The 22,931-nt window shown below is 38.3% G+C and overlaps 1 protein-coding gene across 1 annotated transcript; it reads right to left on the reverse strand.

Moving 5' to 3' along the window:
- Positions 1–634: 634 nt before the first annotated feature.
- LOC131565792 (synaptonemal complex protein 1-like) lies at positions 635–22,653 on the reverse strand. Its single transcript, XM_058816862.1, has 29 exons — positions 22,554–22,653; positions 20,762–20,837; positions 20,553–20,599; positions 17,514–17,678; positions 17,054–17,121; positions 16,815–16,888; positions 15,440–15,498; positions 14,981–15,050; positions 14,340–14,413; positions 13,803–13,911; positions 13,186–13,280; positions 12,865–13,049; positions 12,358–12,425; positions 11,377–11,438; positions 10,246–10,349; positions 9,638–9,755; positions 9,312–9,382; positions 8,582–8,663; positions 8,052–8,112; positions 7,671–7,735; positions 6,943–7,005; positions 5,966–6,082; positions 5,269–5,379; positions 4,513–4,605; positions 3,533–3,607; positions 3,213–3,272; positions 1,842–1,988; positions 1,443–1,529; positions 635–1,357 (listed from the first exon to the last, which is right to left on the reverse strand). The coding sequence occupies exons 1-29, from the start codon at positions 22,629–22,631 to the stop codon at positions 1,214–1,216; spliced, it is 2,628 nt and encodes an 875-aa protein (XP_058672845.1). The 5' UTR covers positions 22,632–22,653; the 3' UTR covers positions 635–1,213.
- Positions 22,654–22,931: the final 278 nt, after the last annotated feature.

Raw genomic sequence — 22,931 nt, forward strand, 5'->3', positions numbered from 1 at the left:
CAGTGTTGCTGGCAATATTTTTGTACTTTTTCAGGTGATTGACACAGCACCTCACAGGACACACTCACAGGATCAGGAGAATTATGTGATATACCATGGATTCATGTCCCTAAAAAATACCAAGGCTCTAATTGATTAGTTACTGTTTGAGTCTAGAAGTGGGCAGTACAAACTTCTCATTTTTCACTTTCAGGTGCTCATGGGGAAAGCACAGCATATTCTTCCAGGTCTTTGCACAATATTTGTTAGCTACGTACAATAACAAATCTCATTTGCATCACTGCTCAACAGCTCAACATAAGGAACCCAAACTACTGGCCTATCCCTAAGACTACACAAAAATAATAAAACATATGTTTTGCTTCCCACTTCAGCTGCATTTGGGATTTTTGATTTTTCATGATATTTTAAGATGTACTTGTAGTTTTCTTGTTATGTCTAGGCTCTGAAGTAGGGTTTGTCATTGTTGTGAAACCAAGATTAATCAAGGATTAATACAGAAATAGATGTTCTAAACTATCCTTGTACTTGTGCTGGTCCCTAGGAAGGCCCAGTGGGTGATTTCTGTCTGTGTTCAAATATGTAAAGCAACAACAAATAGTCCCACACTTTATATTTCAGATAAACAATTTAATGGCATCTTAACATTGTCTTCACAATCTTATAACATGCATATTTTACTCCTTATGAAGCTGAAATCTTTTTAAATACAAGTAATTCTACTGAAATTGTAGAAGTTTCAAAACCATTTTAACATACTGAAAATAAAAAAATCTAAAAGACCGGTCTAACAGCCATTAAAATGCAGGAAAAAGCAAGTGGACTTCAGTAAAAGAACATTCATTTAACAGCTACATTTTCTCCACTAAGTATTTATGTGTTAAGAGAAACAGAGTAAATGTAAAAGAACAGAAGTTATTTAAAACTAGAATTTCTAATGCTAGAAACAGCTTTGAAACAACTTTCTATGTAGTTCTATTTATTTCCAAATTTAAAACTGGCCAATTTTTTTCCCAACATTTTGAAGCACAAGGGAGGAAAGGTGCAAAATGCTCTGCAGGGGTTGCAGTTATGGATCTCTAAAGTTTATTTGTGTAAAGGAATGAACATAGTATTAAACACACTGAGTATGACAGAAAAATGCAACAAATCACTAACTCTGAGAGAAAAACAGCCCTGCAAGAAATGCCAGGGCACTGGATATTTCTGCATTTTAAGCAAAGAGCTTTACAGCATCTTTAATTTTCCTTTTCCTGTCCATTTTGGAGAGGGCAGTCCAGCCTGCCTCGCGCATTCTCCTCATGGTTTTGAGTTTCAGAGCAGAGCCTGGAGATTTCACACTGCATGGAGCTGGGCTCTAGGAAGGAAAATAAAGCCATCCTTTAGTTTCTGTTAACAATCTGATTAACTGCTTGGTTTAATCTTAGGAAAGGCTAACATACCTTTTTTGGTGCTGTGGAATGTAGTTGTGAAGCTTGTGGATAATCTTTGTACAAATTTTTAAACATTTCTTCTTCCGAGACTATGCTCTATTAAATTAAAAGTTAAAAGTTAAATTGAAAGTTACTTAGTCACACTATATTAAAAATACTTTTTCTTTCCCCCTAAGGATATTAAACTATGAAAAAAAAAGTTAAGATGTCATTATGAGGCTTAACAGTTCCATAAAAAGAATGTTAATTATGTACATACAGCTACAATTCCAGAAAGAACCAATAAATTAAAAATATACACATAAATATTGGCTTGAATGTGGAAGCCCAAACTCTTTATTTCCATTCTCAGCCCCAGCAGTGAGCACAAAGAGCTGCTCAGCACATGATTTGTTCTCTGGCTCTTACCAGGAGGTCAGTGTGCTCAGAGCTGTCTGACTGAGTGTCCAGCTGCACAAGCACTTTCTGCTTTTTCCTGCTGCTCTGCTCTGCAGGCAGGTTTGTGCTTCTTCCACTCTGCATTTTATCCCTTGGAGGAGTCTTTATAACATATGTCTGGGAAAGAAAATGTTTCTCTTTTTAGATTATATTTTATGGGGTAAGTATGGAATCTAAAGCCAAACTCAGGACCCAGTTTACAGTCTGAGTGTCCAAGAATTCACCTGAGAGAAATGGTGGAACTCTGATCTTTCCATCCAAACATGGAGCAAAGATCCAAACAAAGTGGGGTGGGGTATAAATATCATTTTTTATACTATTTTTGTTGCCAAATGAGGAGAATGAAGGGGAAGCTATGGAAGAGCTGAGTTTCATGGCACATTGTATTTAAGTTCCCCATGCTTATCTGCAGAAATTTAGGTTATTCTGAACTGTAGCCACTCCATTGGACTCTATCAAACATCAAAGAAAATGGGAACAAACAAAACTGCAGGAAAAGGCTTCCAGAGAAAGACTGATAGCTATATCAAGATTGGTGTTACTTAAAATAGTTTTTTCATTAGAAGTTAAACTGAGAAGCATTGAATGGTCCAGTGCAACCCTTTTTTTGACAGATAACATCAAAATGCTGCTGGATTCCATTGTTCCAATATGAAAACCACAAGTGAACTCCTGACAGGAAGAAGGGTGAGTTCTGCAGTCAGGACTACTTTGATACTTTGACCATTTTTACAGCTATATCAGCTTTTTTCTCTTCCATAGAGGAAAAGTGCCTTTACAAATGGACACTTTTAATATAAGTAAAACAATTGTAGAGACATAAAAAAATCAACAACTGAGCAAGAAAAATTACACACTGGGAGCCCTTCCAGAAACTGCTCTCTAATATCTCCATGGAATGGTGTGACCCTTTAAAATCCCTTCTTATCCCAGGGGAAAAAAAAAAAATCATCTACAGAGAAGTAAGAAATACAGGTAGAAAAATGCAACCAGAAAAATTCACTGTTAGGAGTTACAAAACTTCAATGTTGGACTGCCCAAGGGGCTTCCTGTTCAGAAGAATACATTTTTTATTTTTACTTTTATCTTTTTAATTTTAGGAATATAATTTGGAGACTTTCTATTTTTTACATTAATAGATTCACTGTATAGATCTAAACAAGGTTTAGGAGTACCAGGAACATAAGTCTGTATTTTCTATAATTTAAAAAGTTTGAAGTCAAAAGCATTCCAATGTCTTTTGTTGAATGCAAATAAACATGTCATTGTCATGGCATTTCAATTGATTCTACACATATAAACACTCCCAAATTCTAAAAGCAATTAAAAAGTTCAAGTTACCTTGTGTTTCTTTTCACTTTCAGGAATCATACTGCCAGAGTGCTCTTTTACGAAATTCTCCTACAAAAGAGTTATGTGACAGCAAGGAAATATTTATTTGATTTCAGTTGTTAAAAATGTTCTTGGTGTAATGACAGAGCACAGTCTATAATCACAGACTGCTACAAAGTTCACACAAAAATATGACCAGATTTAGCACAACCCCAGCATTCCAAAGTCACTATTTTTCTGTTCAGTTTCATTTCTAATCCAGCTCTTCCCACAGCACAAGCCCAGGCCACACCTCTCACGCCCACTGCTCAGGGAATAAAAAACTCCACCTTTTCTTCCATTTCTGCTTTCAGTTGTTCCTTAAGGGAGGACAGTTCCTTTTTCAAACATGACAGCTCATTTTCCTACAAACCATTAAATACAGGACAGGGTTAACTATGCACAGCCCAGAACAGTCCCAAGTGAGACAGGGACTAATTAACAGGGACACTCATTAGGTACACAAGATAATTCTATTTGCTTTTCAGCCCTATACTTGAAGCTTTGCTTTAGCTTGTTTAAAAAAGACTGAAGCACTGTTAGAAACAGGTACTTGATCAGAAGTGTTCAAGGTAATACCTTAAAACCCTTGGGAGAACAGGGGTGAGAGGGCACAATCTAAATATTTAAAACAAAAGTTTCCTATTCAAAGTGGGGAGTCAGAACATGACCCACTACCTGGAGGAGCAGACACAAACACACTGCTACTCCAATTTCTTTTTAGAAACATTTTGAGTTTTTAGTGCCCAGAATAAGATCTGGTGCAGCAGGTTGGGTGGGATTGCTACTAGTAAAAATTCAAACCACACTGGAAAAGTTCCCAGAGAACTGTCTCTGGTGGGAAAGACCCCAGAGGACAGCAGGAAAAGAAACTTTTGAAGCAAACTGAAAAAAGATCTTTAGAAGTCACACACTGACTGAAAATCACATCTTTTGTCTCTCTGTGCTGTGGGTGGGCAAGAGGGAGGGATTGGGAAAAAAAAGTGTTTTAAAGGTTTATTTTAATTCTCATTACTCACTTTTAATTCTATTAATAATATTTTTTTATACTATTTAAGTTTGAATCTGCTTTACCCTCAAAGTGTTTTTCTCCTAATCTTTATCTCAACTCAGTCTCTGAATTTTTCTTTCCCCTCCACTGCTCAACTACAGCAGAGAAAAATGAGTGAATGTTTTTTTGTGTGTGCCTGGCACTTAGCCAGTATAAAACCACTCCACAAGGACATCAGCCCCTTCACTGAATTATTGACCATTGCAAAGTACTCCTTACCAGTGCTCTTTCTGATGATATCTGCTTTTGCTGTTTCATTTTGTATACTTTTAACTCTGCATCTTTTTCTTCAACCAATTTATCATATTCATTCTGTGGTAAAAAAACCAAACCAACAACAAACTCAAAACATGTGACTAAATGTTACAATTATGGAGTTATCCAGTCTTAAAACATCATTTTTTCAAACCAGGCTCTTAAGATTCAGAAAGAAAAGATTCGTTGATGCTTCTGCACAAACTGTAAAACAGAAAATGCTCAATTCAAATATTATTTTGTGGACTGGCAGAGAGTGCTTTTTTTCTGTGCAGCAACATGTGCTCAGCACTAAGAGCCAGCTGTGCCATCTTTATTAATGCATCTGCTAAAGATATTGCAAAATGAGGAATAGAAAGGTAAACTAAAATGTGTCAGGCTAAACTGCTGACAGTCACTAGGTAACCTCTGAGAAAGAGGCCAAACTGATACTGAAAAATATTGCATTCACAGGTATCAAAGGAAGCCTGAATTGAAAAAAAATCTAAAAATCCCAGAAGTTTAGATGACCGGAATTATCTGCCCATAGGAATCTTTTCAAAATCTTCAATGAATTTGATTTTAGATGATGCAAAGTCCAGCATGTGTTCAGCTTCCTTTTCCCAGACTCAGGCCTGTTTCTGCTTTTGAAAGGTCATTAACGTGGTGTCACAAGTTATAAACATGGTATTGACATGGTATCACACATTGCAAACCACAGCAAGCAGGAAAATCTCTGACCTTGTGCTTTTCCATCAGTGCCACCATCTCAGTTATCTTGTGCTGACATCTGGCATCAGTTTCTCTCTGTATCATTGCAGTTTCATCACAAAGCAACCTCATCTTTTCTACCTGTCAGTAATAAATTGCATTTCATTCATCAACATAACAATATATTTTTTTTTAAATCTTAATTTCTTCTTCCCCCTGTGGGTACAAAGTTTGCAGTCCCACTTGGGCTTTATTTGCTTTTAAGATCCCTTTCAAATGCCTCATCTTTTCTGCAGATTGTTTACATGGGCAAGATCAAAGGTACAGCCATGGCAGGCAAGCTCACTCCAAACCAAAAGGCCATTTCAAGCACTCTGCCCTAACATTTCTTAGCATTGCCATCAAAAAATGTGTGGGCAGAAAAATACTAATGTGGGAGAAGTTATAATCTAATTTAACTGGGCTGACTTTACACCAAGGGTGGAATTTCTTTGAACTATATCTTGAAAGAAAGAATTTTTAATTGAGTTCTCATTTTCAAAGACATATTCAAATACTTCAACCTAAGCACCTAACAGTACTAAAGCTTTGTTCACAGGGATTCACAACAAGTTCCATTTATGTTAATAAGACTGAAATATGAGCAAGGACTCTGGCCAATAAATCTTCATAAAAACATTTTAAATTAAAAAAAAAATAAATTGCAGTAAAAATTAACACCTCTCACCTCTTCACGAAGTTTATTTTCATTTACTTTTCTTGTTTCTATGTCTTTTTTATAGATGTCAACTTCTTCCTTATGTTGCTTGTTTATATTTTCCATCTCTAACTGCAATTTATTCACCTTTGGAGAATGCAGAATTGCTGCTGTTATTTATTTAGTAATTACTATGTTGATGATTTTTTCTTACCTCTTATTTTTGAGCACAAACACTGTTACTTTTCAGGTATGATTGAAGTGTTTCCTATTTAAAAGTTCAGGGGTTTTTTTTTAATAAAGAGTTGAACTTTGGCCTGAAGTGAGTTAGAAAATACTCAAAGGAACAATGGCAACAGCACAATGGGGAAGACTGCCCTAAGCAGTCACCCTAAATGCTTTGAATGCCTCAGGAAAAAACAAACACAGATGTTTGTTTCTTCTCTCTTGTAAATCTGTATCAGATTTTCACAGGTTTTATGGTACATTTTCCTCCCAGCTGGGCATTTTGATTACAGTTTTTCCTTTTAAGTTTATCATATGAATATCCTCAAAAAACTCCACTTTTCTTCAAGTGCAGTACCCAAAGCTGGACACAATATTCCCATCAGAGGGATTGCCACTGCAGAACACATTTAAAGAACACACTAAAAAGAGTAATATATATATATATATATATATATATGTATATATATGTCTTTTAAATGCTTTTCTGTTACAATGAGGTTGCTGAACCCTGTTCAGTCCACTATCAACAAAAGAAAAAAAAGGTAAGGAACAGATTAGAAGCATCATAATTGCAATTTGAATCCATCTCTTAAATGTCCAATAGCCAGTGCCGAATGATTAAAATGGAACCATCTTCTAAAAACTATGAGCTCATTCCTGCAAAGTCTGTATCCCAGATCCATAAACCAGCTCAGAATGTATTTAACAAGTATTATCATTACTTACACTGGGACTTAAAACACTCACCTCATCTTCTACATGATGTTATTTAAACCTACCTTCCCTTCATAAGTGTTGCTTTTCTTGCTTTCTGTAGTAATTTTCTTTTTCAGCACCTTATTCTGTTGAAATAAAACGAAACAAGCACTTTATCTTAATAAGTTCATAGAATTATGTCATGGTTTAACTGCATCAAGAAATTCCAGCTTTCATCAGGCAAATAACTCTCTGCTGTGCAGCTCAGGTTCCAGAACAATTCTTCAAACAAATGAATGTTCAGCTAATTTCTGTGATAATTACTGTTTCTTCATGGCCTTAAGAAAGGCTCCTCCTGAGCAGCAGCAGGGAATAACAAATGAGGAGCAGAATGGGAATTAAAACTAAGATGCTGCTGACAGAAGGTGTGAAGATGTCATGACCAAAAATACAAGTTATTTATTTTTACACTGAAGTTTATACAATTTGTGCTAGTGCAGAATTCTTTTCTACTAGTGATAACTGAGATACTCATACAAGTACATAAATAACACTATGCACTAAATGAAAAAGAGTAGAAGTTTATTAAAGATATTATTTTTGTAATTGCTTTTTTCAAATTAAGGCTCATTACACAAATCAAGTGATTCCAAAGCTGACTCCCTAGTTTGCTCAGGGTTAGGATAAAAAAGGAGAATTTTTAAATTACATAGGTGTATCTAAAGACATCACAGCAGACACAAACCTGCTGAAAAGGCAATCCAAAGTATAATGTGTTTATGTATTTGTGACATTTAAAATCTCTACACACCTCCTGTTGCAACTCTTCCATGCATTTGGTTTTATTTTCCACCTGTTTCTTCAGATTATTCATCTGAAAGAGATATTTCAGACGTGAATTAGTAAGTTCAACAAATGACTCCCTATGTGAGCAATTCCTGTAAATGTTCTCAAATCTGCCCTTGCACCAGTCTGGTTTGTTCCAATGGGACTGAAACACCAGCTGACATGTTAGAATAATCAGAGTTTTAGCCATAAAGTACCACAAGATGTTAATTAACAGCAGTGAACCAGTTCCTTAGTGGTTATGGAATTAAGAAAGAAGAAGAAAAAAACCCCCAGCATTTTCACAATTTAAAAAATGCACTTGTATGAAGTTCCCTACATCCATGAAAAAATGAATTTTCCCAATTATTTTCTACAATCTTCAATGGCTTTTCCTTTCTTGAAATTTCATTTTCAGTTCTCTTAACCTGAAATTAAAATTGTAAATATTAGGCTTTTACAATGAAATTTTGAAATCCATTCTAATGCTAAAAACCCCAGGTTGCTTTGAACCAATAGAAAGAAAGTAAAAATGTTTGTATCTATTTAAGCTCAAACTCACAATACATATAAAAAGCTAATCCAGAGCCCATCCATCACTGAGTGGGTATATGAAAAACAGAAAAACAGGTTCTCTGTTTGCCTGAAAACAAACAAATCTTTAATACTAAACTTCCAGCAAAGAGTGAACATCCCAGTGACTGTGCTTGTCTTTTGAAATACCAGGGCTCACATGTGGACACACAAGGGCACAGCTGGCAGCAGCTGGGAAAGAAGAAACCTCTGGCAGAGATCACATCCCCCAGGCAGAGCTCTGCAGAAAAAATCCCAACAAAGATTTTACATTGAATGCTGCCCTGCAGGTTCTGTAAGATATTTTCATGACACAGGACATACATTTTCTTCTCTTTCATCCAGTGTACTTTTCATCTCTTCACCTGTCTTTGCCATTTTCTCCTTCAAAGACTCCAGTTCATTTCTAAGTACCAAATTAACAAACATTAGTATATATTTACATATTGCCTTTAACTTGTTTTCAGTACTTCTAATAAACCCATATTTTATTTTCTAAAAAGAGATGCTAATGTTGATGGGAACTTCATAAGCTGCTCAATGAAAATGAAAATGTTCTTGAAATGCAGCAACAGGCCCAGTAAGTCAATATGTGAACTGTCCATACTTCTTTTAAGTAGGAGAAGATGTTCCAGGAACCCCAGAAAAATACATCCTGACCTGGACTATTGCAATGCAGCTGTGAAACATGGGAGCTGCCTATTGAACTGGGGATACAGAGAGTAACTCTGATCCAGTTTTGCCTTGTCACATTTCATCCATAACCTTCAACTTCCATTTGAATTTCCTTCACACCTGAGATGTCTAATGCAAAACAAGACAGCTCTTACTATGGAATACAAAATGACAGCAAACATTGTATCTGCAGCAATTGGTATTTCTAATCTGAGAAAATTTCTACTTGGCCAACAGCAATTCTGAATAGTTTCTGTTTAGCTATGTAATCTAGAAAAACATTAATCAAAAAATCCCAGAAAGCAGCATTTGAACACAACTAACTATTTGAGTCTACTTCCTTTAACAATATCAGTTAATAATATTTGCTTTTACTTGCCTTAGCTGGCTATTTGCCTCTTCTAGATTTTCAACTAACTGCTTTGTATTGTCTTCTTTTTTCTTACTATCCTAAATAAAGACCCATGTGTCAGCAAAGAAATAAAATTCAAAGTGACTTCTTAAAAAATTCAAAGCCATCCAAAGCACACAGACCTGCCTTGTTCACAAGTGTAAATACACTTCCTTTCCAATTCAAATACAAAAAGTAGCTCAGGTACTCTACAGACCCAAGTCATGTTGCAGCTCATCATCTAATTTGCAAAACTGAGTCATTTGTCAAACTGAGTATTGTCCTTTCAAGAAAGCTGGAAGTTTACAACTTGCCTCTTGTTGTTCTTGCAGTTTCTTGAGTTCTGCAGCCACAGCATTTTTCTCTTGTGCTGTTTGTTCTTTCTCTAGTGAAAGCTTACTGAGATACACTGTTAGCTGTTCATTCTTTAACCTAATTTAAAACAAATGGCCAAGAGGAATAAGAAGATGCATTTTGAAATCTCCTTTTAAATTAAACATACCCATTATCAAGTGTCATTCCATGCTGAAAGAAGTCTAGGCCTTTATCTACAAATATAAGCTTTGCAGCAGAGTCAGAGAGATGTAAAAAGGTGACAGAAGAAGGAAAGAAAATCAGAGTCAACTTTTATATAAATATAATGGTTAGTGAAGATGATGTATTTTAAAGCAAGATTAACAATGAATTCAGAAACTTCCTCTTCTTGTTAAATAAGTCAGAGAGATATGGAACAACTACATATGCCATAGAATACATATAAATAGAGAAAGGTGAATTTAGAAATGTAAGTATATAAATAATGTCATATATGTGGTTCAAAACTTCCATTAGAAAACAATCATAGTTCATTTCACTGTGGATTAAAGCAACTTCTATATTACACCAAAACTAATGAAATATTCTATTTTCAAAATGGTCATACGCCTCTTGTTCAAGATCTGTTTTCAGAGTCACAAGCTGCTTTAAATAATCTTGTTCCTTCTCAGCTGTACTTGTCAGCTGTGCTTTCAAACCATGGAATTCTTTCTGCAAAATGAAAAGGAAGAGTGCAAACTCCAACTGCTGGAGGTTATCAGACATGAGCTAAGAGCACAAGGCTTTCAGAAGAACCAAACAACATCCATGCCATGGATTATCTAGATTGCATCTTTCCAATCTCTGCTGGGATCTGGAAGTGGCGTGAGACAGTGAACTGTGACACCAGTGCTGTTCATGTCTGTCCCCTGCTGTGAGTTTCATTACCTGGGCTGCAAAATTAGGGTGGGACCCTGCTCTGGGTGCTGTTTCTTATGTATAAACTTGTATACAAGTTCATGATGTGCAACTTCACTATTTCTAAAAATATGTTACTATTGCCCTACTTCAGACCTCTCTCATTTGGAGAGCATTTTCATTTCTCTCTCCACATTTTTCTCTCTCTGCATATTTTCTACAGTAGCCTCAAGATTCTTCTTCAATCAAAGTCCTCCAATTTGCCCATTTTAGAAAATGAGTGAAACTCAGTTCAGAACACTCAATGCACAGATTATAACAACAAGCAGACACACCTGATTTCACACTATCTTAACTTGAGTTGATATGGATTCTTGTTAGGCTTCTAAATATAAAATCATAATGAAAATAAACTTCTGTTAAGAGTGTATTTCATATAGCTTTGACTTCTGTGACAGAAAATGGGCCTGTGTCACAGCACAGAAGGGTTCACAGAGGCCAGAGCTAATTACCTTCCTGGAAGGAAGAAAAAATGGGAAAACTTTATATCCAGAGGGAGTGGCATTTGAGTGGGCATGAACAAAGAAGAAATAATCACAAACCTTGAGAAGGAAAACTAAAAGCACAAGAGACAAGAAAAACCAAAAACATGGGAGACAAGAAAAACAGAGGCGATAAAGAAGTTCTTAAAAGAAAACACTGAAATTGTGTGTGAGAAAGTTTAGTAGAAATGTTAAGGTAGACTAGATGGTGTTTATTTATGGCATTTAAGATACTTACTAAGCAAGAGGAATTTCATATGAAGAGCAAATGCCATGAGATTAATAAAATGAACATTTACCAGAGTTTCTGACAGCTCTTCAAGTTGCACTTCTTTATCACATTTTACTTTAGTCATCTCTTCTACAGCACATGGAATGTAAAATTAATGGAACAGGAATAATTTTTCATTATTAGCAGGCAGTATAAAACATTTACCCTTTTGCAATACCCAGTTCTCAAAACTTGTTGGATTAAGTGAAGAAAATGAAAAGCTAATTTATGACTTAATCTAAATGTAGATTTGAAAAGATGATTCAGACATTAGCAAATCTATATCTGAAGAGAAGCTAAATATTTATCCTAAATAAAATTTAGAGCCTATTATGTTTTCCACAATTATAGCTTCAAATAAACCATGGACTGTAAGACTGGAGTATTCTCCAAGTATTGATGCACCTGCATTGTTCCAGAAAAAATCTGAACTGCTGAAGGTATCAGATGGATATGATGAGAAAGGAAACCAGTTGTTACTAACTTCCAGATGGTTTCTGTGTGCACAGTCACAATTCTGGTATTTTTTACAAGTTCTCAACAGCAAGGCAGAGCTCTTACTCTGGGGACTAAGGAGCACATCCCTAGAAACCACAGGGTATCAAATTGATGATATTTAAAGAGAACCCCTGCCAGCATCATTCCACTTCCAGCATGGGGAGGGTCACAGAAACCTCCATGGGAGGGTTTTATCTCTGCTGCAGAAGTCACTCCTGGCACCTGCAGTGCTGCTGCTCTGCGCTGCAAACCAAAATGACCTGCAGAGGAATTCATGCATGAATGGTCTGACTATTGGAGCTGTGCACAGCACTGCCCTTTGGCTGCTGCCAGTACCAATGACCCCCAAAGAAAAGGGATCAGCTGAGTAAAAATAAATCCAGGCATTCCTGACAGGTACAGGTACTGTAAAATCATTTCTTCAACTACTAGAGACAGTCCATTTCCAGAAAAGAGCAGAAAACATTTTTATTACTGCCCAGCTCATTTTCTGCCTTTCTACAAGCCTTACCCAGTTCAGCAGATTTATTCTGGAGCTCCAAGGTAAGCAGCTTTGAATCATCTTCAGATTTCTTTAATCTAGGAAAATGGTAAATGAAAAATACCAAATGTAGAGTACAAAGCACTGCATTTGAAACTTACAGGACAATAAGACAAAGTCTTACCACAAGCACTTTAAGAACATTTAACTTTTAACAGGCAGATAATTTATCTGCCTGCAACACACATCAAATTACAGTTTTACAACCTCAGAACAGTAGACATAAAAGTAAACAAATATATATCTACAGAAATCTGTATTTTTTAAAGACAGAATTATGCAAGTTGAAGGGGGCAAAATTTACTTTTTATACAGTATCAACTATCGCAAACAAAAAAAAAATTACATAAATTCTCTGCATTTAGACCACTGTGTGAAAAAAACCTCCAAATTTCAGCTTCATTTCCAATTGTTCTTGGTTTTGTTATAGACTGCAACCTGTAAGATCACTCTTAGAATTTCAACTCATTAATTTACCTATTTTGCTCTTCTTGCAGCAAGCTTTTCAAATTGGCAACAGAAGTCTCAAACTCCTCTGTCAGGGCTGCAAGCAAAGCCTTCATTTTTTTACATTCTTCCTCCTGCTCTTCCTTTTCTCCAGTGACCTGAATTAATGTTTTCACTGTAGTCTGGAATTCAGTTTCCAAGTTCTTCTGAGCAACCTTCAAGACATGATATCATTTCTAAACATGTTTTCCAACAAACAGCTACAGCTGTTTCGTGTCTAAAGTATCCATAATTATTTATGCAAATGATCATCCAGTCTATTTCTACTGTAAAGCTATAAGTAAGGGGTACCTCTGCCTTTTGCAATGAAATTTTAGCCTCTTCCAGCTCTACCCTCAAATGTTCTTTACTGACCTGGGATTCCTTTAACATTTCTTCATTATGTACTAAACAAAAAAAAAAAAGTTTATATTGTTAAAAAAAGGATATTTACTAAAAAATGCTGCTAAAAATGGAAAATTACATACATTTAAAGAATGTAACAAAGACCAATGGTACTGACATCATCTACTATAAAATGATAGATAAAATTTGAATATAGATGGCTTAAAATATTGAAAAGTAAGTTCTGAAAAGTAAGTTTCCTCAGTGACATCTACCTGACTTTAAATTTGCAAAACTGAAGCAACATATTTTCCCCTTGCAATTTTCAAAAGCTCTCACTGCTTGACTCACCCTAAAAACTGCCCTGCCAGTCCTGCTCCCACATGAGCAGCTCCTGTTCCAAACAAAAATAAGGCCTTCAAGGCCCCAAAATTCTGCTGCCAACCAGCAACAGAATAAGACTATCATGGCCCTGTTTCCTATGCTTCTAATAAACAATTACATATAATAAATAAACAATCATAAACAACTACATTGAAATTCTGTAAACAATTACATTTAAATACAGCAGGCAGAACTCTTACATTTTGCTTCCATTAAGTCAGCAATCTTATTTTGTGATGTCTGCAGCTGAGCCTTGATGTCTTTTATGACATCATCTTTTTCATCTCTCTGTATGGTAAGAGCTGGAATCTAGAAAAATGCAGGAAATATCATCATGAAGTCTGGAAAAGGGACAGATAATAATTTTCATTTGTACCCCAGCTATGATAAGCAGACATTTTGCTGTCATTGAAGTTAGATTAGATAGATAGATAGATAGATAGATAGATAGATAGATAGATAGATAGATAGATAATATTTGGCTAGATACAATCTTAGCCAAATATTGATCAAGTCACATTACTCTAAACAAAATGTTCTCCAATTCAAAATCAAACCATCAATTCCAGTAGACTAAAGGTACTGAAACATCATTAAACTTAGCAGAATTTGACTTAAAAGCAGCTTCAGACATTATTTTGTCTTTTTTACTAATACCCAGAAACACTTCTTGGCTCTTGCATTGCACCTTTAGGCACAAATAAAGCTCTACATATTAGCTGGTAAAATAAGCAAACCTGCTTTTCCTTTTGGCTGACTTCCAGTCTGCATTCTTTCTCAAACTTGTCCACTTTTTCCGCTTCTTCTTTTACTTTGGAGATACAGTAACATCCATAGTTAACATTCTAGCTGAAATATACTCCAAGTTCAATACAACTTCCACTTTAAGATTGCTTGGAATTCTACAGCTCTACCATTTGTTTTCCAAGAGTAATTGTTGAGGCAATGTTTGATTTTATAATCAAAATACAAACAGAAAAGACCATGTGAAAATGAAACAAGAACATAGCAGGCTATACATACAGAGAGAGAGCATTTAGCTAAAGTTTCTGTAGCTATACACTAGTGGATTCTCATTTAAATAAACAAACTATGTGAAATAAATATTGATCTCTAGACTGTACTTCACAGACAAAACTTCAATTTTGAGTGACTGTTTGAAAAATAAAGTTTCAGATTTGGCCCAGTGGAACAGCAACAGAAGCGGCCAGGCAGTGACCAAAGGCAGCATGAATAAAAGAAGGGTCCCAGTGTCTCAGTGTGAGCTGCTCACCATTCCAGCACTTCACATCTGCCTGCCCTGACACTGCGTGTGTAACACAAGCTATGAAGTACAAAACTGAGCCAGCTGCATAAACTCAATAAACAGAATTCTCACATTTGAAACTCATTTCCAGTCTGTCGTTCTCTGCTTGCACACAAAGCTCTTCAAATGCCACTGTCATTCTCTAAAAACAAAATTTAATATTTGAAGTTCAATATTGGAAACCCTGGAACTTCTCCAGGGGCTGCTGCCCACCTCAGCCACTCTGAGGAACCAGCAGGGAGGTGAAACAGAGCCCAAAAAGAAGCCAGAAGTTGTGGCAGTGACCCAGCACTACGCACACATCACCCAGATCATAGGGATCTACATCCCACACACTGCTGCACTTTCTCCATTGAATGTGTTTGATGTAACACAAAAATAATTCTTGAAAAGGGATTGAAAACCCAACTTCCTGCATCACACATGACATGATACCCACACATGATGGATACAAACAGTATCCCAACATAAACATGGCACTCAGCTCAGCTCACATAACTCACATTCCTTTCATCAAGCTTGGTCACTTACTTCTACGTTGCTGTGAAGTTCCTCATACAATTGTATTGTTGCTTCCTTTTCCTGTTCATCTATCAAAGCAAGAACATAGGAGAAAGTTTTGCTTTTGAACAAGAATGCCAGCTGCCCAAGTCATAATACTTAATCAGCATAATGAATTAAAAAAGGAATTATCAGCTCCTTTCTTATTAAATAAGTCATTATGAAACATGGTGCCAAAAGTTACAATCTAAAAAAATTTAGAATCTAGGGAAAATGTGTATTTCATTGAAACATTGAGCAAGCTCAGCTTTTAAATTTCCTTCCCAAGATATTTTTTTCTGTGAAAAGTGTAATTCTGGATCAGCTTATGTGACCATATTAATTATTATAGTATTAATGCTGTTGAATAATAATGTATCAAAACTGTTAGTATTTATAAACTGCAATCTATAACCACAGATCTGTCATAAAATTGCAACACTCCATGTCCATATTTTCCTTCTTTTCTTTCCCTTTTGTAATTGATAGAAAACAATTAAAAAGAGAACAGTAACAGAAACAGGTATCAAAAAAGAACAGTACATCTATGCACTGTGTTTCTAGAATTAAGTGTATTCCAACTATTCTAGTGTTTCTAGAATTAAGACAAAAAAGACACAGACACTTCTTAAGTATCCACGATCAAGTTAGTAAAATTCTAAATTGCATATAAAGTAAAATTCCCAATCAAGAACATGTTTTAAAACCTCAAGAATTTAAACTTCATTAGGTTATCCAACTGTCTTGGCTTGTTCAGTTTCATGAGAAGAATTCCAGTTACTCATTATACCTTGGGGTTAAGACCTTTTTTCCCCACAAATGTGTGATGGCTGAAAACATGGAAATGTCAGCTCTGGAAATTTGTTCCAGAGTGCTGGGAATTTAGAGTAGATTCTACTGCCTAAAAACAGGCATGAAGTGTCACTTCTTATGTCTGAATATATTCCCAGAGTGTGGCTGGGACTGCAAAGCTTCAATGGGCTGAGCAGCCTTGGGGAGCCCTGCCCTGCCCTGCAGTGGCTCCAGTGCCAGTCGGGGCTGTGGGCACTGCCTCAAACCTGGAGCACTGTTTGGGCACCCAAAGAGCTCCCAGGCTGGCAACCTTGCAGCAAACAATTTCACTGCCTTCAAAAGCCCTCTGCATTTAGCATTACAAACCACAAGTCTGTTAGACCTGGGGCTTCACTTCCAATTTTGTGAGCCACTTAAAATTCACTTCTCATTCTGAGAGCCACATCCAGTCGATCTCAACTGGAGAACTTCTCTGAACAACACGAGAAATTTCTTCTTCTTGCTTCTGTTTGTGAATTCAGAGCAAGCTAGAAGCACATTTACTCTGATAAATAAAAACTAAAAAAGCATTTACATTTGCTGGTCTTCTCTGTGAAACGAGTGTAGGTTTCCTCGAGCAGATTACACAGATGCCTCGAAGCAGCAGCTCTAAAGGAGGGAAAAATATCATGTTTGCACAGGAGTGCACAGTACTTTGTGCACCTAAGGAGTAACAATGGAAATGACCTTCAATATTTAACAGCTACATAAAACTGCCCATGTGAAAATGGATTATTTCCACCACAAAAATATATACTTGGTTCTATTACTTACTCTTTCAAGAGATCTTTATTTTCACATATCTCATCTTCCAGTTTCAAATGGAGTTTTCCATTTTCAAACTGATTTCATAGGGAACAAATGCAAAAAGACTGTTATTGGAAAATGTATTAGAAATGCACTTTGATTTCTCAAATCCCTCATGAAACAGTCATTTAGGGCATCAGTAGACAGAAGTCTGTTTTATCTGGTATTACATGCTGAGTCATCTTTTTCATGAAAGATGCAGTAATTAATGAACAATAATTTACCAGCAAATGAGACACTTACAGGTATATTCTTCATACACACACTCACACAGGACAGGTGCCTGCAACTTCTCAAAATAATCACTTTCTCAAGGCACAAACCAAACTGCAACAGTCTTTAATATTTAATTGTATCAATAATAGTGTCATACTGAATCAGGAAACACTGAACTTCATCTATTCAATGTACACTATACAATACTGGCCTGCAGTTCTTGAATGGCTTTATTCTGTGCTTCAATAATCTTTCTATTCTCTTGGAGTTTTCTTTCTTTCTGGTTTAGTTCAGTTTCCACAGTCAGTTTCCACTGCTTGATCTTCTCAGCCTCTTTGTAGAGTTTTGAGAACAATTCATTCATTGTTTCTGGATTCTATTAAAACAGGGTCCACAATTTAATCTCAAATACTATCCAATTTATAGTATATAATATCTAATTAATATTGTTGTAGATAACATATTTCTCTCCTAGAAACATCACAAGAGTAATATTTTTCCACAGATGGTGATATAAGCTTAGATATGATCAGGAGTCCAAGTTTAAATCTTTGTGCATCCTCTATGTATGTATCAAAAGGCATTACAAAGCACACAGGAGAAACAAATACAATTAAATATCCCAAACCCCCTTCAGACATCACCAAATAGATGGGCCTAAAGACATGGATAACTTCAGTCCACCAAAATCAATAAAAGTTTTGCCAGAATTATCAGTGAAGCCAAAATTCCTTCTAGTAGGTTCTTCCCACCACTTCTGTCCTCTCCTTCTGACAGACACTGCTGAGTTAAGTAAAAGCAGCTTCAGAGACTTTGCCCAAGAGTACCTGTGATATTGCCATGGACACACACAGAATCACAGAATCACAGAATAATGAGGTTGGAAGAGACCTCTCAGATCATCGACACCTGCCCTGACACCTCAACTACAGCACCAAGTGCCATGTCCAGTCTTTTTTTAAACACATCCAGAGATGGTGATTCTACCACCTCCCTGGGAAGAGCATTCCAGCGCTTTATTATTCTTTTGGTGAAAATCTTTTTCCTAATATCCAACCTATCCCTTCCCTGATGTAGCTTGAGACTGTGTCCTCTGGTTCTGTCAGTGCTGCCCTGTGGAAGAGACCGACCCTACCTGGCTCCAACCTCCCTGCAGGAAGCTGTAGAGAGCAATAAGGTCACCCCTAAGCCTCCTCTTCTCCAGGCTGAACATGCCCAGCTCCTTCAGACGTTCCTCACAGGGCTTGTGTTCCAAACCCCTCACCAGCCTTGTTGCCCTCCTCTGGATGTGCTCCAGCATCTCAACGTCCTTCCTAAACTGAGGGCCCAGAACTGGACACAGCACTCAAGGTGCAGCCTCAGCAGTGCCGAGTACAGGGGCAGAATGACCTCACTGCTCCTGCTGCCACATCATTCCTGATCCAGGCCAGGAGCCCTTGGCCTTCTTGGCCACCAGGGCACACTGCTGGCTCATATTCACCAGCACCCCCAGGGCCCTTTCTGCCTGAGCACTGTCCAGCCACACTGTCCCCAGGTTGGAACGTTGTAGGGGATTTTTGTGGCCAAAATGTGGAACTCAGCACTTGGACTTATTAAACTTCATGCTGCTGGACTCTGCCCATCCATCCAACTGATCTAAGTCTTTCTGCAGAGCTCTCCTTCCTTCCAATAGATCAACACAAGCTCCCAGCTTAGTGTCCTCTGCAAATTTACTGATGAAGGACTCGATGCCCTCATCCATGTCGTCTGTAAAAATATTAAACAGAACTGGTCCCAGTACAGCCCTGAGGGACAGCACTGGTGCCTGGCTGCCAGCTGGATGCAGCACCATTCACCATCACTCTCTGGCCGGCCATGCAGCCAGTTCTGAGCCCAGCACAGAGTGCTCCTGTCCCAGCCGTGGCTGCAGCTTCTCCAGGAGTGTGCTGTGGGACACAGTGCCAAAGGCCTTGCTGGAGCCCAGATACACAACACCCACAGCCTTTCCTGCATGCACCAGGCGGTCACCTGCTCACAGAAGGAGCCCAGCTTGGTCAGAGATGACCCACCCTTGGTAAACACCTGCTGGCTGGGTCTGATAGCCTGGCCATGCTGTGAGTGCTGTGTGATAGCACTCAGTATGAACTGCTCCATTATCTCACCTGCTACTGAGGCCAGGCTGACTGGCCTGGAATTACCAGGATCCTCCTTCCTACCTTTTTTGTACATGGGTGTCACACTGGCCAGTGTTCAATCATCTGGAACCCCACCAGTGAGCCACAACTCCTGATAAATGATGGAGAGAGGCCTGGCAAGCTCATCTGCCAGCTCCCTCATCACCCTGGCATGGACCCCATCTGGACCCAGGGATTTATAAATATCCAAGTGTCCCAGCAGTTCTCTGCTCACACACAGAGCAGGAAGGAAAAGCACCACCCTTGTGCCCTTAGAACACCTTGAAAGTGCCCTACAAGCAGTGCTGGGCCAGTGGTCGAGGCAGGGAGAGCAACACACAAGCCCTAAGGGCCCTTTGGTTCACTTACAACACTCCCAAACACCATCCTTGTTTTGGCTGCAATACACTTTTGTTACAGTCCTGATGGCACTTTAATAGCTTAGGATTAAAAGAGTCTAAAAAGTTGTCAGGAATACGAAAATCAGCAGAGAGAGCACAAGAAATGTGTTTTATTTTGTGGTAGCAAACAGTGTTTTGTAGCTGCAAAGTACAGAAGGTATTGCAAAAAAAATGAGCTGTACTGAATTGTGCTAAAGCAGAGATGTGCTGGCAAAGACACTGTGAGAAGAATACAGTGCTTGAGGAAACCACTGAATTCATTGTTTTACAGATAAAATAAAGTCAGACAAGGCAATTGGGATAATCTACTTCAGTTTTCCAAAGAATACTCTGACTTCAACCCTTCTGCCCCTCAACAGAATATTCAGAACCAGTTCCACAAGGATACTTAAGTGTTTAAATCTTACTCTAAATAAAGCTCATAGACTTCGCAGGCACTTCAAACAAAGAAAAAAACAACAACAATATTGCAATCACCCTAATTTTTAAAGATTTGTTTCCAGGCATGTTCACTAAATCACAAATATCTCCTCCAAGTTATTAAGCTTTAAACAGGAGACAGAAAACATTATTCCCTTTTGACTACTCCCTTTAGCCCTAAAATATCTACGGAATAATGCTTTAGGCACTGTTTGGGAACAAATTCAAAAGACCCCAAGGAATTAATTAGATGGGCAGAGTTGATACTTAGCTCACCTCTTCATCTACTTCAGAGCAAAGTTTCACTTGCTGTGAAATTGTATCTGAAACATGAAGAGATTTTGATCAATGTATTTCTAAAACAAGTAACAGTGAAACTGTATTTAACAGTTACAGATATGGAACTGTGAGACTACTCATGAAAATTAAAACTTGACAATATATAAAAATCTAAAGAAGGTGCATGGCAAACATTCCAGTTGTACCTGAATCAGTGATTTCGCCACGGCTCCACACATCGAATGGCAGCTTAAAGTCATCATCTGAACATCTATTAAAACCCTGCACAAATTAAAAAATTAGTTCCTTATGGGTAGATTTGTAAAAAATGAATTGTAAAATCCAAGGGAAAAAAATCCCTACAGATGATGTGAAAATAGAATTTATCATTAATAAAACAGCTGCCTACAATTTTCAAAGCCCAAGGTATTGGTAATGGCTTTGGAACTCACTTCTTACTTCCCAGTGGTTGATCAAACTGTTGGTGTCCTGCAGTTTGATTTATAGACTGTGGCCAAAGGGGAGCTTTCAATGCAGGGAACTCAGCAGCTTCTGCCTGTCTGGGCACTGCTGCATGGCAAAGGACTCAGGGAGACAAATTACTTTTTTCAAGACCAGTAGTTGATATTTCTTTTTTGCTTTACTTCCAAGGGCACTTCTAAACCATATCTGATTATGTGTCAGCATGAGAATACCCTTTTACAAGGTTTTGAAGTCACAGAAGTTCATCCTGTAAACAGCTAACTCATCTGCTGTCAGAATATCTCATCCCTAATCTCAAAATACTTCATTAGGAGCTTCAACATGAAAAAATAACTTGTGGAATTCCCGTAACTCAGTGTGGGGCCAGTACATTTTCACTGCACACCTGATCTAGTGAGACCAAGACACCAATGCCAGTGCGAGCATCTGAGTGGGGCCTGTGGGAATCCATAAAATCAGAGGGGTTTCAGAAAGCTGCAAAAGGCAGCCTCAGAGACAGCAGAACTGGGATTAGAGCCAAGCAGTAGCCATGAGATAGGTCAGCAGAAAAAATAATGTAAAAAGTAGAAAAGTAAGGACAAATAGAACAATGGTCTGTGTATTAACGTTTGGCTAGAATAACTCCCTAAGTTACAGAAAAGTTTATCTAGCCAGATATTAGGAAGTTTTAAGGTTAATAATGGAGCTATGTGCATTTTGCTTTAAGGCTTAAAAGCAGGTATTGTATTCAAAATAAGCAAGCATTGTTTTAACCAAAGGTACGTGTGCTTATAGTGCTTGGACTGAACTACTGTCAATGTGCTTTTGATTTGTGTGACTGGTCAAAAAACTTTTAAAGTAAGTTGTAACATTAAGTTCTTGGTCAGCTGCCTGGGATGTGAGCTGCTGGCATCTTCCCACTGTCATAACCATGTAATGAGACTGATGCTGGAAAATAAAACAGCTCAAGTCAGTTCCTCAGCAATCCCATCCCGTTGGTGATTTGTACACAGACCCCGGCCAGCGATAGAGCCCTGCTCGCTCTTTGGGCTGAATTACCCACATCAAACACGGACTTACAACACAGAGCGGATGCTTGAGAAGATGATTCCCTTCAGTTTTGATAGATAACAACAACAAAGGTCTTTGAAATTCAAACCAAAGATGTCTGTGCATGTGCCACACTAGGCATACACACAGAAATGAGTCCAGCACAGGAGCCGTCTCGGCCTATACAGGGGCAGGTGTGTGTGTGCTCCAGCCCGGGGCAAGGGGCAGGTGTGTGTGTGTTCCAGCCCGGGGCTCTTTGGGAGCAAGGGGCAGGTGTGTGTGTGCTCCAGCTCGGGGCCCTGCCGGGGCACTCCCCGGGCCCAGCACTGTCCCCGTGTCCCCGGAGAAGGGCCCCTGCGCTTTCCCCCCGTCCCCTCCTCAGCCGCGGCCTCCAGAGCAGCACAGCCCGAAGGGGCAGCCGGGGGAGGGGGGGGGGGGAAGGTGTGATATGGGCCGCCCTCAGCGGCCCCGCGGCCGAGCACTTACCTGGGATCTGCCCGCAGACACCTGCCCAGCGCTCAGACGCGGCGGCATGAACAATTTAAAGCGGTTTTCCTTCTCCATGGCTCCGATAAAAGGGCGGGCGGGGCGGCCCAGCTCCCGGCGGCCGCTGAGGGCGGGCGCGAAGGGCGGGAAGCGGCAGCGGCCCCTCAGCGCGGGAGAGCTCTGAGGGGAAGGGGGGGGTCACGCCTGCACAGGGAATAACTGGGAGAGCCCAGTTCTCCTGTGGCAAAAATGCGTATTTTATGATTGGCTTTTCGCGAATATTAAAATGAATATTATATGTGTTTTGTCAGAAAGTTATGCTGTATTAATGTTATGAATAAGAAGCTTGACTAGGCTAATATTCAAGCAGCAATCAAT

This window comes from Ammospiza caudacuta, chromosome 18 (assembly GCF_027887145.1).
Source record: "Ammospiza caudacuta isolate bAmmCau1 chromosome 18, bAmmCau1.pri, whole genome shotgun sequence".
NCBI lineage: Eukaryota > Metazoa > Chordata > Aves > Passeriformes > Passerellidae > Ammospiza > Ammospiza caudacuta.